General features: G+C 46.1%; 1 protein-coding gene across 1 annotated transcript in view; it reads right to left on the bottom strand.

Moving 5' to 3' along the window:
* The window catches only part of ZFTRAF1 (zinc finger TRAF-type containing 1), a 48,602-nt gene that overhangs the window by 11,368 nt on the left and 23,713 nt on the right, over positions 1-13,521 (bottom strand). Inside the window, 1 exon segment of the mRNA XM_065586410.1 lies at positions 1,384-1,622. Within this exon segment, the coding sequence (XP_065442482.1) occupies positions 1,384-1,622 (239 nt within the window).

The following is a 13,521-nucleotide window of genomic DNA, read 5'->3' as shown; positions in this document are numbered from 1 at the left end:
GGAGTACTTGCACCACGGAATGACATGCACCAAGGGCAAATGACACTCCAGCAATGAGACCATCAGAATACAGCCTCCGAAAGCAAAACCCGACCAACCTGGTGGGACAGTAACAACATCACCGGCTACCAGAATTCATCACGAAACCTCTGGGCCTCGGCATCCCAGAACCTTCATCCCTGCCAAAGAGGCCTAGGCTTTTGCAAGCCAGCATGTTTGGCTGCAGTCATTAATACTCCAACTGAACAGCTGGTCCCAGCAATGGTGTTAGTAACCTAATCTGGGGTGGCATCTTAGTGTGTCACTTGTACAGCACCTGACGCAGTGGGGCCCCTGGGCGCTACCGCAGTATAAATCTTCACCAAGATTTATTGAGCACCTGTCATTTTATGAGATGCCAAAGAACTCCATGGACTGTTTGCAGGGCTCGCTCTTCACCCACCGCTGAAATGCGGCACCTTCTGGGGAGTAGTAAAGTAGCAACTATCCCATACTAGCAATACTCCCTTTTAAAAGCACTCGTGTAAAGTACAGAGCATACAACTGAAGTGACAGGAGGTGCCTTTCGGACTGAATTTGAAATGGAGTTTGAAAAGACGTCAGCGCTGACTCCCTTTTCACTGCAACGAGTGCGAGGGGTTGTCAGCGACCACGCGTGGGCAGGATTTTAAACTGAAAAAGCCCCTACCACAGCACAGCCCTGTAGTGCCATGCTGGGGCATAGCCTCTGTAGGAGTGATGGGAATGGTGTCATTTTACCAGAGAGGGCATGCACGTGGCTTCCTGCCAGGGGCCTCCCAGCCAAATCTTGACACTCAATCCTGGGTGGTTTATTAGATTTCACTAGATCGCAGTACTAGATAGTACAGCTGAAGCACTCATGTGGCCAGGCAGTACAGTAAGTCTGAATTCCCAACAGCGCTGTGTAACCGGAGCTTCTGCCCCAGCTGACATGCTGCAGTCTAGCCCGTGCTCTCTGGGCTAGTGGATTCTGCCTGAGAGAAGCATCCCGCAGGCTTTGGGCTGCTCAGAACTACACAAGATAAGGAAGGGAGGGAGGGTGCATGCAACAGGCTAGGACAATGCGCGGCCTCTGCCAGCATGAGACAGAAGCGATAGAAAGCAATCATGTGCAAATCTATGCGGTCTCAGTGCCGCTTTCCAACTCTAGGGAAGTAAAGCAACTTGCGGCCAAGCCGGCCACAAGCTTCACTTTCCTGTCTCACCTAGCGTGACCTGCAGCCAGGCCACCTTACAAACAACAAACAGGAGAAGAGGGAGCCTGTTTTACTGCAGCCCCACATCATGGGGCCAGCGCACACAGTTTCCTTGCCTCAGCGAAAGCATCTCGCGCCCCACTGAACGGAAGGTGAGACTGGTTACCTGTCCTGGCACTCCTCTTTCTGGTGTCTCTCCAGAAGAGAGCGAGGAAATTGCCGCATGCAGAAGCCACACTCGGATGGCAGCTCACTCACTGCTTTTTCCACAGCCAGGTTTCGGCAGCATAGGCTCTTACTGATCTCACAACGGCAATTGGGGCACGTAGCCTGCTCCTCCTTCAGCCGGGCATCTGCTAGGAGGTGGATAAAACAGCCAGCGCACATCAAGTGACCATTAGTACACTGTGAAGAAGGAAAGGGAAACGAAGCTTCAAAGACCTTGCGGGAAATGGCATACCAGAGATTCACTCTACACCTCCGACAGGCTTGCCCTCTAGTCTCCCTTATATTTTGATTATAAACAGATGTAATTTTTGCTGCATACATATATGTGCTGTTGCTCTCTGGTCCACTGACGTTAGACAAGAGAGCAACACAAGGAGAATTTTTTTAAAATGCACCAATGTGCGAAAGGCGTCAGATAAACCAAACCAGACCTCGCCACTTCAATTAACACCGCAACGTTTAATCTTTAAGTAAAGCAAAGGACCCTCATTTGTTCCACTGTGATCTTGAGGGAGACACAGGAACAGCAATTCCCTGCGTAGTAATAAAAGATGGGAGCCCAGATTGCAAACTTGTCAAAACTCTTCCACATCGATGAGAACAATCCTGGACTGTACCCCTGGCAAAGATCAGAAACTAGAGAGTAGGAGACTTTCACTTCAGACTCAGCAGCACCTGGCTTCAAACCGACCAATGGCGAGGGGAGGGAAAGATGTGAAACAACATGAATTTCTGACTTGGTGGTGCCATTATCCTGGGTCTGCCCATCTTTTTACACACAAAGGACAGAACGTTAGGGGCTAAATGCCAAGGCTGGATTTCCCCCCACTCAGATAATCCTGGAGCCTGGCAGAAAGACTTACTGCTTTTGCTTTGTTTAAAGATGGCACAGCTTCAAACCGGGAACAAACAAATGACTGACCAGCCAAAGACCAAACATGCGGAAAAAGGCACATGGCACCCAGGGTTTGGCCAGCCAGGCAGCGCCATTTTTACTGGCACTGTTCTTGTAGCTCGACAACAGAAAGTGAATGGCACTCCCCCCACCCCCACTCCCCTTCCGACTGCTTTGTAACAGCCTTGCAGGTGACACCCCCAGCCCCGAGGAAGGGCTGCGTTCTCCTCTGGCACAGCAAAAGGACGAGAGCTCATTTCAGAACAGACAATTTTACTCTTCCTTTATTCAAATGTAGACTGAATGGAATCCAGGCAACCTCTGTATCGCATGCTTAACTCACAGCGATTTGTGAGCCTTGGAAGACAGAGGAGACTGATGCCTGTTAGCACTCCTGACCACGATCAAGTTTCGGTTCACACACTTTCCAACACGCTGGAGCCCTACTACGCCAGGAGACAGCGATTTTCAGCACTAGGTCAGCTAATTATTGGTTTCCTTGGACTGATGCTGAAGACAATTTAACTGCTTGCGTAGACAGGATGAAACTGTTTTCAACACCTTTACAAAAAGTGTTTTTGAAAATAAAGTTTCTTGAGTCTGAACCCAGCCAAAGAGCTTCCGATAAATTGCCCCTTTCCCACGTGACTAGGAAAGTGAAACCCACAGATTGAGCCATGCGCTGCAACAGTCATTATACAAATCACACACAGCACAGAATACTGGTCCTTACGTCAAAAATAAAACCCCACAGGCTTCTACCCCTGAAGCCAAGGAGACATCCCCTGGCCAGTCACACTGCGCCCCTTATCCTCGATGGGTGATGGAAACATCCCAAGAGCAGAACCACACCCCACCACAAACCACCTATTTGTGCAATTCCGCACAATGGGAGGACGTGTCTTCTTTACCTCATTTAGCGCTAAACTTAAGCCCCAAGGCATGAGGGCTGTATAGCTGCATTGTTCTGCCTAGAGCAAGCCAGATTTCCACCAGTGAGTCCTACAATGTCCACAAAGAGCGCGTCAATTACCACCAAACAACCAAAAGCAAATTGTATGTTAACATGTTAGCCGGGCAAAGTGAACCATAAGGGGAGTCTAGTTTTCACCTCAGCCTGCAGCACTTGGAAAGTTGGAACCCATTAGTTAGACTGGGCTAACCAACACATTGTAACACACCTTCTATCCCAGCCCAAGAAGGACAGCCTGTCCTGAGGAAGCCTGTGTTCAAACTCCACTTACTGAGTCTTTGAAGAGAGCAGATTCCAAACGTTCACACAAGTGTTTATACTAGTGTGACGTTGCACTCCATATGTTTTATGGAAATATGCTTAGGAGTGTGAATATGATGTAGCTGGAATACGCTTTATGCAAAAGGTCTCTTGTAAGGTATCCTAACAAAGGTTAAAACTACTGAAGATGTTCCTCCTATTTGTATGCATGTGTCCTTCTTGTATCTGAAGTTAGAAATATGAAGAAAATTTGTCATTATGCAAAGTGTGGGCCATTAATGGTGGTTTAGAATCTTGATGGCTCCCATTGACTAGGACAATTGGTTGTAAATGGTTTATTTACCTGCAAGCCTTCCTGTGTAGGTGTGGGCCAACCCAGGAAGAATGGAGACTAGGGGTCTTACAGTGATATGTGACCATGTCACCTAATACTGGAATCCATCTTAAATCTGGTACTTTTCCATTTAGAAGGAGGGATGGGGATCCAGAGAGACAAATGATTCCCGCCTTGTGCCAAAGCTATAAAAGGGGGGGAGGGAAGCAGGACAAAGGAGGCTGCCAATCATGAAAAAACTCCTGCTTACCACCTGAGATGTCTGCGGGAACTAACAAGGACTGTATCAGTTGAAAGGATTGGGTCCAGACTAGGAAGCAGTCTAGTCTGTGAAAGAAGCTTATTGGAACATCTCTGAAGGTGAGATATTACCTGTAATAAGTTTCTTTATGTATTAGGCTTAGACTTGTATATTTTTGCTTTATTTTGCTTGGTGAAATACTTTGTTCTGTCTGCTATTACTTGAAACCACTTACATCCTACTTTTTTATACTTAATAAAATCACTTTTGTTTATTAATAAACGCAGAGTAAGTGATTAATACTGGGGGAGCAAACAGCTGTGCATATCTCTCTATCGGTGTTATAGAGGGTGAACAGTTTATGAATTTACCCTGTATTAGCTTTATACAGAGTAAAACGCATTTCTTTGGGGTTTGGATCCCATTGAGAACCGGGTGTCTGGGTGCTGGAGAAAGGTAACCTGCTGAGCTGTTTTCAGTTAAGTCTGCAGCTTTGGGGGTGTGGACCAGACCCTGGGTCTCTGTTGCAGCAGGCTAGCATCTCTGGCTCAACAAGACAGGGTTCTGGAGTCCCAAGCTGGCAGGGAAAACGGGCTCAGAGGTCATTTCAGCACATCAAGTGACAGTCCCAAGGGGGTCTCTGTGACCAAACCCGTCACATCTAGGATGTGGCATCGTTCTATGTAGCAGCAAATCCAATTGGCTATTTCATTTTTACCAGGCTATTCTGGAAATCAAACTGGTGCTGTGTACTTGATATGGGAAAGCTGCAGCAGAAGAAGGTCCCTAAGAGCTTCCATGCAAGTCACCTTTCCCTGAACAAGCGTATCATTCATTTGATCCATTTTCAGAGAAACATCACCAGCATGGCTTGCAGTAGCAAGATCTACACTTCCTCTTTGCTGGTCCTTTGCTAGAGATCTGAATTTCAGGCAGAAGCACAGGACTGAAATGAGCACCAGTAAAAAGGTTAGCAGGAACCAATACAGACAGCACCTTTCTGAGAGACAAGGAAAGTAAAAAACACGGTCACCTTAAAACAGGTACGTTTGAGCCACTGTGTCACTTCAAAAGTTAAATAGCTGGAGGTGATCCATATTCATGAAACAACAAGGCACCAACATTCCCGGTAGGCAGGCTCTAGGATTCCTCGTCTGGTTTTATGTTTGGCTACAGAGTCTAACGTGCTTCTGTCCATAACTGGACTTTTCTTTGCAAGTCCCTGCTGGTTCTTTCCTTCCTCTTTGCCTTACGTGTAAAAGCTTATTTGTAAAAAATAAAGTTTTACCAAGTCCAAGACAATTAAAGAGACTAAAGCCTCTCACATGCAGTAATCCTTGGAAGGTTGAGGAGGGAGTAACATAATTGCATCTAGCCAGGGCTCAAGCGTATTCGACCCTGAGCACTGAGATTTAGAGAAATTTTATTAGTGCAAGTCCTAGTGTAAAATTCCTTAGACTAGCAGAGTCGTGTTCAACTGACCCGTGGCTAGTACTCGGAAGACTGAAAGCTCTGGTGGAGAGAGCTGTCCTGTACAGAAGGGAAACGGAAGAGCTACTACAAAGCAACTATTCACCCATTGTGTAAAAACACACTGGAAAAAACCAAAATCCAGCTAGTAAGGTGTTGCACTACCAGTGAGACAGCCTCTATCCCAGCACTACTGGAGAGCTGCCATGTTACAATTCTGTGTTTTCCTTCGTAAGTCAAATTCCCTTAAAGAGATTTAGCCTACGTGGAAAATTATTTTAGACAGGCCTCCGGCGCCCAGTGTCAAGCAGTCTCCAGAGTCGGTTCTCACCTACCCCTTGCTCTTACGTGTTATTTATTATCACACAGGCACCTAGAGCCCCACCAGAGATCAGCGCCTCGGTGTGCTGGGCACTGCACAGACAGAATAAAAGATTGTTCCTAATCAAAATACACCAGACAGACATGGAGTCAAAAATGGGGTGTAATTTACAAGCAGAGGGAACCGAGTGACAGTTCAATGGCATGTTAGTGCCATGATTTATTTTCATATAAAAATGAGTGGGCTTAGTTTGTCCTCCTTTATTTTTCTTTATTATATTAAGTGTTTCGCAAGGGGGTTGGGAGAGGAGGGAAGGCACAAAGGGGTTAGCTGAATGGCAAACCCCACAAAGGCAGGAAGAATGGGCACTGAGCCCAGGGAAGGATTGAGGGGACCCACGCAGGGCAAGGGGAATGAGACCGAAATGAGGTCCCAGCAAGCAGCCAATCAGCAGAAGAGAAAGACCGTCCTTTTGGGTAGGCACTGCAGTTAGGAGACTCTGGAGCTCCGACAGCAACCAGCTGAGACAGCCCTGATTCTATTCCCCCAGTGCAAACCAGGTCGGAAACTAGCAAGTCAAAGGTCACAAGAGACAGAACTGGTTTCTCCAGGGTGTCCGGTGCTTCTTTTCAAGCAGACACATATGACTGCATTCCAGCCAGGCCGTGGGTGCTTGGATTCGGCGGGTTTGTAGTTTAATTACCTGTGGCAGGGCAACCCTTACTTACCGCCCACCCCCAGCCCAGGGAAGAGAGAACAACTCCCAGACAATTGGTTTGGGGTGGGGAGGGGAAGAAGCCTGTTTTAACACGCTTGTAAATAATCAGATTACCAGTAGCACTGGAAGCCTTGCATAGCCTGACAGCTAGTGCCTGAGTTCCTGCCCACAAGTAGTTTCCTTGTGGTATAAACAATATGAAATTCACTAGTCTTCGTGAGTTTCAATCTGCAGCTGCCTCCAGTATCAGAAAACATTAATGCAGGGGAACAATGGCACAATCAAGCGGACAGTTATTACTGTGCAATTTCATTATCCAGGCTCATTTAAAGCTGTCATGTATGCGACTGCAGAAACTGATGGCTTAGCTACTCCTCCCCACTCGGCAAAGCATCCCAATTTCCAGCAACAGGGCGTTTTTAAAACCTACCCCATCCTGGGTTTTACATCATTGCCCTTGGAAAGATGAGTACCACGGCCGATGACACCGAGTGACCAAATTTTCTAAACTCCAGTTTGTCTGCCTCTGGCCAGTTTTCCAAGTCTAGAGTATATGGACTCTTGATGAGGACTCTCCTCTGATTGTCAGGGCGCTGATAAGGAAGTCACAATGTTTCTACACAAAGTTTAGTTACAGATTTACCTTTGAGGGTCATTTTTCCTTTCTGCCCTGACTTTCCATAGGAAAAAGTACCTGTCTCCTAGACTCTGCTCACTACAACGTGCTGCTGGCTTGTTCCATACGAAAGGCAGCAAAGACACTTCTCAAGCCATGGCCCACGTTCCAGAAAACATAAGGGCGTAACTATGGCAAATGTTCTAAAACCGCCATCCACAAGAGCTGAGGAGGTACAGGCCAAAAAGTGTCATTTGCAACAGAAATAAGGGAACACGAAACCTTTCCAGCCAAAGCCCCCAAATTTCCACTGGGGCTAAAAACGACACAAATTCATCTTTCTCTGCATCAAATGGGAACCAATCGACTATCCGAGCCCTGCTCAACAGCTGGTCAGTTTTGCATCAGGTCTTAACATGCTACCTCATCTTCCTTAATGTACAGGCCTCTGTGTCAGCAAGGTGCTTCTAGGTACTCGTTCTGATGTAAAAGTGACCTACAAATACAAGTTGTGCCTGTGACCTTTTTGCTCCTGGGTAGTAGATAAAGGGCTAACACTGAAACTTTTCTGCTTGTTTCTTACATTAGAAATATAAGGAGTCACCATTTTCTCTAATCCGTCAAATCACGGCAGATTGATTTAAATCAAGGTGATTTAATAAGCAATTTAAATCACGATTTAATCACCAAGTGGAAAGCCTCGATTTAAATCATCCATTTTAATCAATTTTTCCATTTGTACTTCAGTTATTTTCTAAAGAAAGGTGCATTCACACTGGTTAATATAACTGTTAAACCATGCTGAATTACGACTAAATAGAACATCTTTTTATTACTCGGAGGGTACATTAGAACAATATATAATTATTTAAGCAATTGTATAGCTTAATATTTTCAGATTCTTATGAACTAATTGTACATTTTAGTATGTTAGAAAATAGTGAATGACATATTGCTTATTAACTAGATAATTAACTTTTTGCTCATGGCTTGTGTCAAGCTGCATTAGGATGGTAACTATAATTTAATTAAACACACAAAAAAGCATATACAATTTATTTTTGTTAAACAAAACAAGCTCTTAATGTAGTACATGACCTGCTGTGCCATATTTATAAAGACTGACTTCAAAAGTTACATCTTTCCCCCCATTCTTTCTTTATATAGAAAAGCAGCCTTTAACTCAAAGTTTTTGATAGAGGCCCATGTATTCAGCATGTTCATTTAACTGTTTTAAGAATTATAATAAATTGGGGCCTCAATGTATTTTGAATTAAATTCAGATTTCAGTTTCAATACATTTATTTTTTAAAAGAAATAAACCTTAGAATTTAAACAATTAGAAAATCTCATTTCAATTTTTTAAAAAATCTGAATTTATTTATTTTATGTTTAAAAATCATTGATTTTTTCCACCCTGCTCTTTCAGCAAAATGTTGGTGGAAGTTTTCTCAGCACTCACAAGGGAAGGGGGTTTGGATCATTCACAGAGTTTTTCTCCCTGGGGTTGTTTTTTTGTTTTGTTTTTTAAGTTGTAAGCGCCCTGACTAAAAAACCTATTTCTTTTCCCATTACCCTGAGTTCAGTCTCACCTTGTACTAACCCTCGTTCCAATTCTCTAATCTGCCAGCAAAACCAGGGAAGCTGAAGCTAAGTGCTGACACCGCTAACACAAAAAGACTAGAAAAGGACCATGCTAAGCTTCAGAGAAAGGTGAACGCACAACATAATGTGAAAGAGTTCAACATTAATAAATGCAAAGTAAGGCACATTGGAGGGAAAAAAATCAAACTACTCACACACCATACAGGGTTCTAACCTATCAACCAACTCAGGAAAGGAACCCGAGCATCAGTGTAGACAGATCAAGGAAGAGTTGAGCTCAAAAAAACCCAAGATACTAGCATGTATAAGTATCAGGGGGTAGCCGTGTTAGTCTGTATCTACAAAAACAACAAGGAGTCTGGTGGCACCTTAAAGACTAACAGATTTATTTGGGCATGAGCTTTCGTGAGTAAAAACCTCACTTCTTCGGATGCATGTATAAGGAGTGGGATTGCGTATAATAAAGATAACATTATAACGCCTTTATATAAGTCAATGGTGAGGCCTCGTCTGGATATTGTGTGCAGTATGGGTCATCCCAGCTCAGAAAGGATATTGCAGAGCGGGAGGGAGTTCAGAGAAGAGCAAAAAAACTGTTCAAAGGCCTGGAAAATCTCTCCTATGAAGAGTAGCTGTTACCTCAAAAAGGAGACTAATAAGAGGGGACGTGATAAAAGGACATAAAACGAGTGGTCTAGAGGAGGAGTTCTCAATCAAGGGTCCAAGGCCCCTGGGGGTCCACAAGCAGGTTTCAGGGGATCCGCCAAGCAGGGCCGGCATTACACTCACTGGGGCCCAGGGCAGAAAGCCAAAGCCCTCCCACCATGAGCCCCGCCACCTGGGGCTGAAGCCGAAGTCTGAGCAGCTTAGCTTCCTGGGGCTCCCTGTGGCGTGGGGCCCTGGGCAACTGCCCTGCTTGCTATCCCCTAATACAGGACCTGGCTTGTAGATGCAGAAAACCAGTTGTTGTGGCACAAGTGGGCCGTGGAGTTTTTATAGCATGTTGGAGGGGCCTCAGAAAGAAAAGGGTTGAGAACCCCTGGTCTAGCGGGTAGACCGGGAGCTGATGGTCTCCATCTCAAACACAAGAATAAGGGGACAGTCAACAAAATTTTAAAAAAGGTGGGAAATTCAAAACCCATAAAAACTCATTGTACAGGACAGGGCCAAGAACTTAGCAAGGTTCAAAAGGGAGTGGACAGTCCTACACATAACACAAGTATCCAGAGGAATAGGAGTTAATGCTTCCACACTGAAACGGATCTGTAACTACTAGGGATTAGGACAAGACCTAATGTGGGGAGCAAATTATCCCACACCTGCCTCATGGGAAGTTTCTTGCTCCTTCCTCTGAAGCATCTGCTACTAGCCACTCTCACAGATACATACTGGACTAGATGACCTCAGATCACATGCAGTCTGGCAACTCCTACGTTCCTAAAAAGGTGACCCCATCAGGCCTTACATGTCATAAATCAGAGCAGGGAAAAAACCACTATTTTTTGCAAGCCACTTTTGGGTTCACGAATACAGAAAAACGTGTTTCACAAGTCTCTGCAGCTCCACTGCGTTCAGAGACGGGATCGTGTAACATCCAACAGCTTCCTGCTTTCATGAAAAGCATGCAGCATCAGGACCTATAACCGCTCACATGATCTTCTCAGGGAATGGCGTCTGAGTGGAACCAGCCATGTGGTGACTCTAATCCGCTAGGAATTCTACACTGCAGCTGAGCAACGGGACACTGCTTTGCTCTAGCCGGCATCGCTCTCTGTCTGTGACTTCCAATTCAAAGTTGTCAGGAAATAAAGACAAAACAGCCCCACCTGTGTGGAAGATTGATCCCCAAGAACAGAACATCACACAAATGGAGAAGGAGCAAAGACAGAGAATACCCCTACGTACATCCCAAATACTCTGCGAAAGGATCCTGCTGGACCACGCCAGTGGAGACAATGTAAACAGGGAGAAGCCAGTCGCTCAGACCCGCTCCAACAAGGATAAACCATCAAGATTACCCTCAACCCCATCCAATAGGATTTTCCATGCCGCTTACATACATGGCCACAGGCACAGTACAAGAACCTGAACACTTTGCAAGAAGTTTTCTAGATATTTGTAGCTATGCTGCACAACCGGCTGGCGTCAATTTCTACAGCAGGACATTGGGAGAGACCTAATGATCCATACACATGGTAAGAGGTGTGGTTCCCAAAGAATCATCTCTGAACTTCCCCCATGCCCTCAGGCTGCCCCTGTGCACAGTGGGGTGATCATTGTGCAGCTGGGTTGTGGGGCGGGCTTGTGGCAACAGAGGGGGTAGGTTTGAAAGGCCCTGTGGAAGTAAGCCCAGCTCTGGCAGAGGAGACTCTGCAGCAGGACTTCGGGGTCTGGAACTCCTTGCCAGAAGAGAGAAGACTGAGCCCAAGCCTGACTGTTTAGGACAAGAGCTGAAGACACCTTTCGGAATAACCCACCAATCCCAAGAATGGTGCGTGGCAAAGCAGGCGCTCAGATACCATGGTGACAGCCTCAGAACTTGGACACGGCACCCCCACTGAAACGCCCACCACTGAGAAGGTAAAGGGCTTACAACGAGCACGTCTGCAAACAAAACGAACTCTAACACTTGCATTCCAAGATGATAAGCTCTTTCCACAATCTCCAGGCACCCGCATCCAGTCTCCCTGGGCAGGAGCGTGACAGAAAGGCTGCTGCCCAGGAACACTTTAGACAAGCGAAATCTATTCTCCCCCAAGTCATTCAGCCTTGATATTAATTGGAATTTGAGTCTGACAAAGCAGTTCCCATTGATCACTCAAGTTGCTGGGCTCATGGACAGGGATGGTTTGGACTGATTCGGAACATAAGCTCTAGCTATGCACCCAGAAGAGAAGGGCAGAGCCTATCCCACCCTGTGCTCACGCCAGCTGATCGAGTCAGGGGAGCTTCTCTTCCACCTTCCAGGAGAAGGCTTAAAACACATGAAACTGTGACATTCCTGCTAATCCCAGTGCGCCACGTGCTCTTCATTCCTTCCACACCAACAGCTGGGGCAGAACAGTGCAAAGAGCTCAGGGCAGGCTCTAGCTCTCCACAGGTACGTCAAAAACATTGGGAACTGTGGAGCAGCCTGCAAAACTTCAGGCAGCTCAAAAATCACAAGGAGTTTGGGAATTCTCAAAGGACTGGTCTTTACTCACCCCAGGGTTCAGAGCTAAAGTGGAACATCTACCAACCAGGGGCAACGCTCTGCAGGAGGGGCGGTAGTACAAGCCTCAGATGGAAGTTTCCAGAAAGCCTGGAAACCTTCAGCAAACCTCAGAAAAAGTCTGACTTTTTTTTTTTTTTTTTTTTTTTACACAGTTGTGGGAAAGGCAAGCGTGCCGGAGCTCAGTGACCCTGCACTGTTCATTATGCAGTGCAGCCCAGCAAGAAACTGCACAGAGGTCAGCAGCTGCACAATTTATAGTAACAGTAAACCCACAGGACAGGGAGGGGAAGCCAGAATCTAGGTACACAAGTCAAACATGACCACAGCCCCATGAATAATGTGATTATTGGCTGCAAAAATAGCCACATCACTCCCCTTTTAAATACACGCTGCCTAATTATACTACAGGAACTATGCTTCTAGTTTTGTAAAAGAGTTTCTAGTCCTTTTGGTTGGGGAAAACAAGCCTGGAAGTAAACCAGATTTAAACTCCCATTATATCTGCGTGGGTCTGCAGACAGCCTAGAACAGCTATGACAAAGGGCAGGGGTTAACCCTGGCTAGAGCATTTTAGGATAAACATCAACCTAACACATTTCTCCATTGCTAAGTGCAGTGATGGGGCAAGGGCTAAGAGAGCAGGGTGAGGAATGAGGAACAAACCTTCCCCTCCCCAGCACATTTAAAGTCACACCCACCCTTGCGGGAAAGGGAAACATACATTGGAGTGCTGAGAAACAGCAAGAAAAAAACCTCAAATGCCTACTGTGTTCCACAAGACCCCAAACAGACGCCTACCTCCCTCACTTCTGGACACCCAAAGCCACCACCCATTGACCCTCTTCAGAAGACAGCAGAGGGCTTTCAAAGCACCCAGCTGCCTCCCTTCCCCAGTTTCTGCAATTACTGAAAACTTGTATGTGGTGCAAAATACATTTGTTATGTTCCGTTCACACAAGAGACGCTGTACTGGACTGGCGGCAGGGCCATGGTTCCTGGCCTTCCGCTGCAAAGCTTGGATTGACGGGGCTGTGGAGGACACAGGATGATTTAAGGCAGAAATAAACAGTTCTGTTCACTCCCTGATGAGGCCCCAACCAAAACTGCCAAGCTACCCACCAGCAGTAGACTGCTCTACTGCCTTATGGAGCAGGCATCTGTAACTAAAGATCCCAGGACTACAGCAAACCCATGTGCAAGCAGGGCTCGTTAAGAACCAGCCCTGTCAGAGGTATGGCGGGGACTGTCAGAAGCCAAAGGCAACTCCCATCTTTTCATGTGCGCTGTATATATACCAATCTACCGTATTTTCCACTCCATGCATCCGATGAAGTGGGTTTTAGCCCACGAAAGCTTATGCCCAAATACATTTGTTAGTCTCTAAGGTGCCACAAGGACTCCTCGTTTCTTTTACTGATACAGACTAA

This window comes from Chrysemys picta, chromosome 2 (assembly GCF_011386835.1).
Source record: "Chrysemys picta bellii isolate R12L10 chromosome 2, ASM1138683v2, whole genome shotgun sequence".
Classification (NCBI taxonomy): Eukaryota; Metazoa; Chordata; order Testudines; family Emydidae; genus Chrysemys; species Chrysemys picta.
This window is presented reverse-complemented; position numbering and strand designations above follow the sequence as displayed.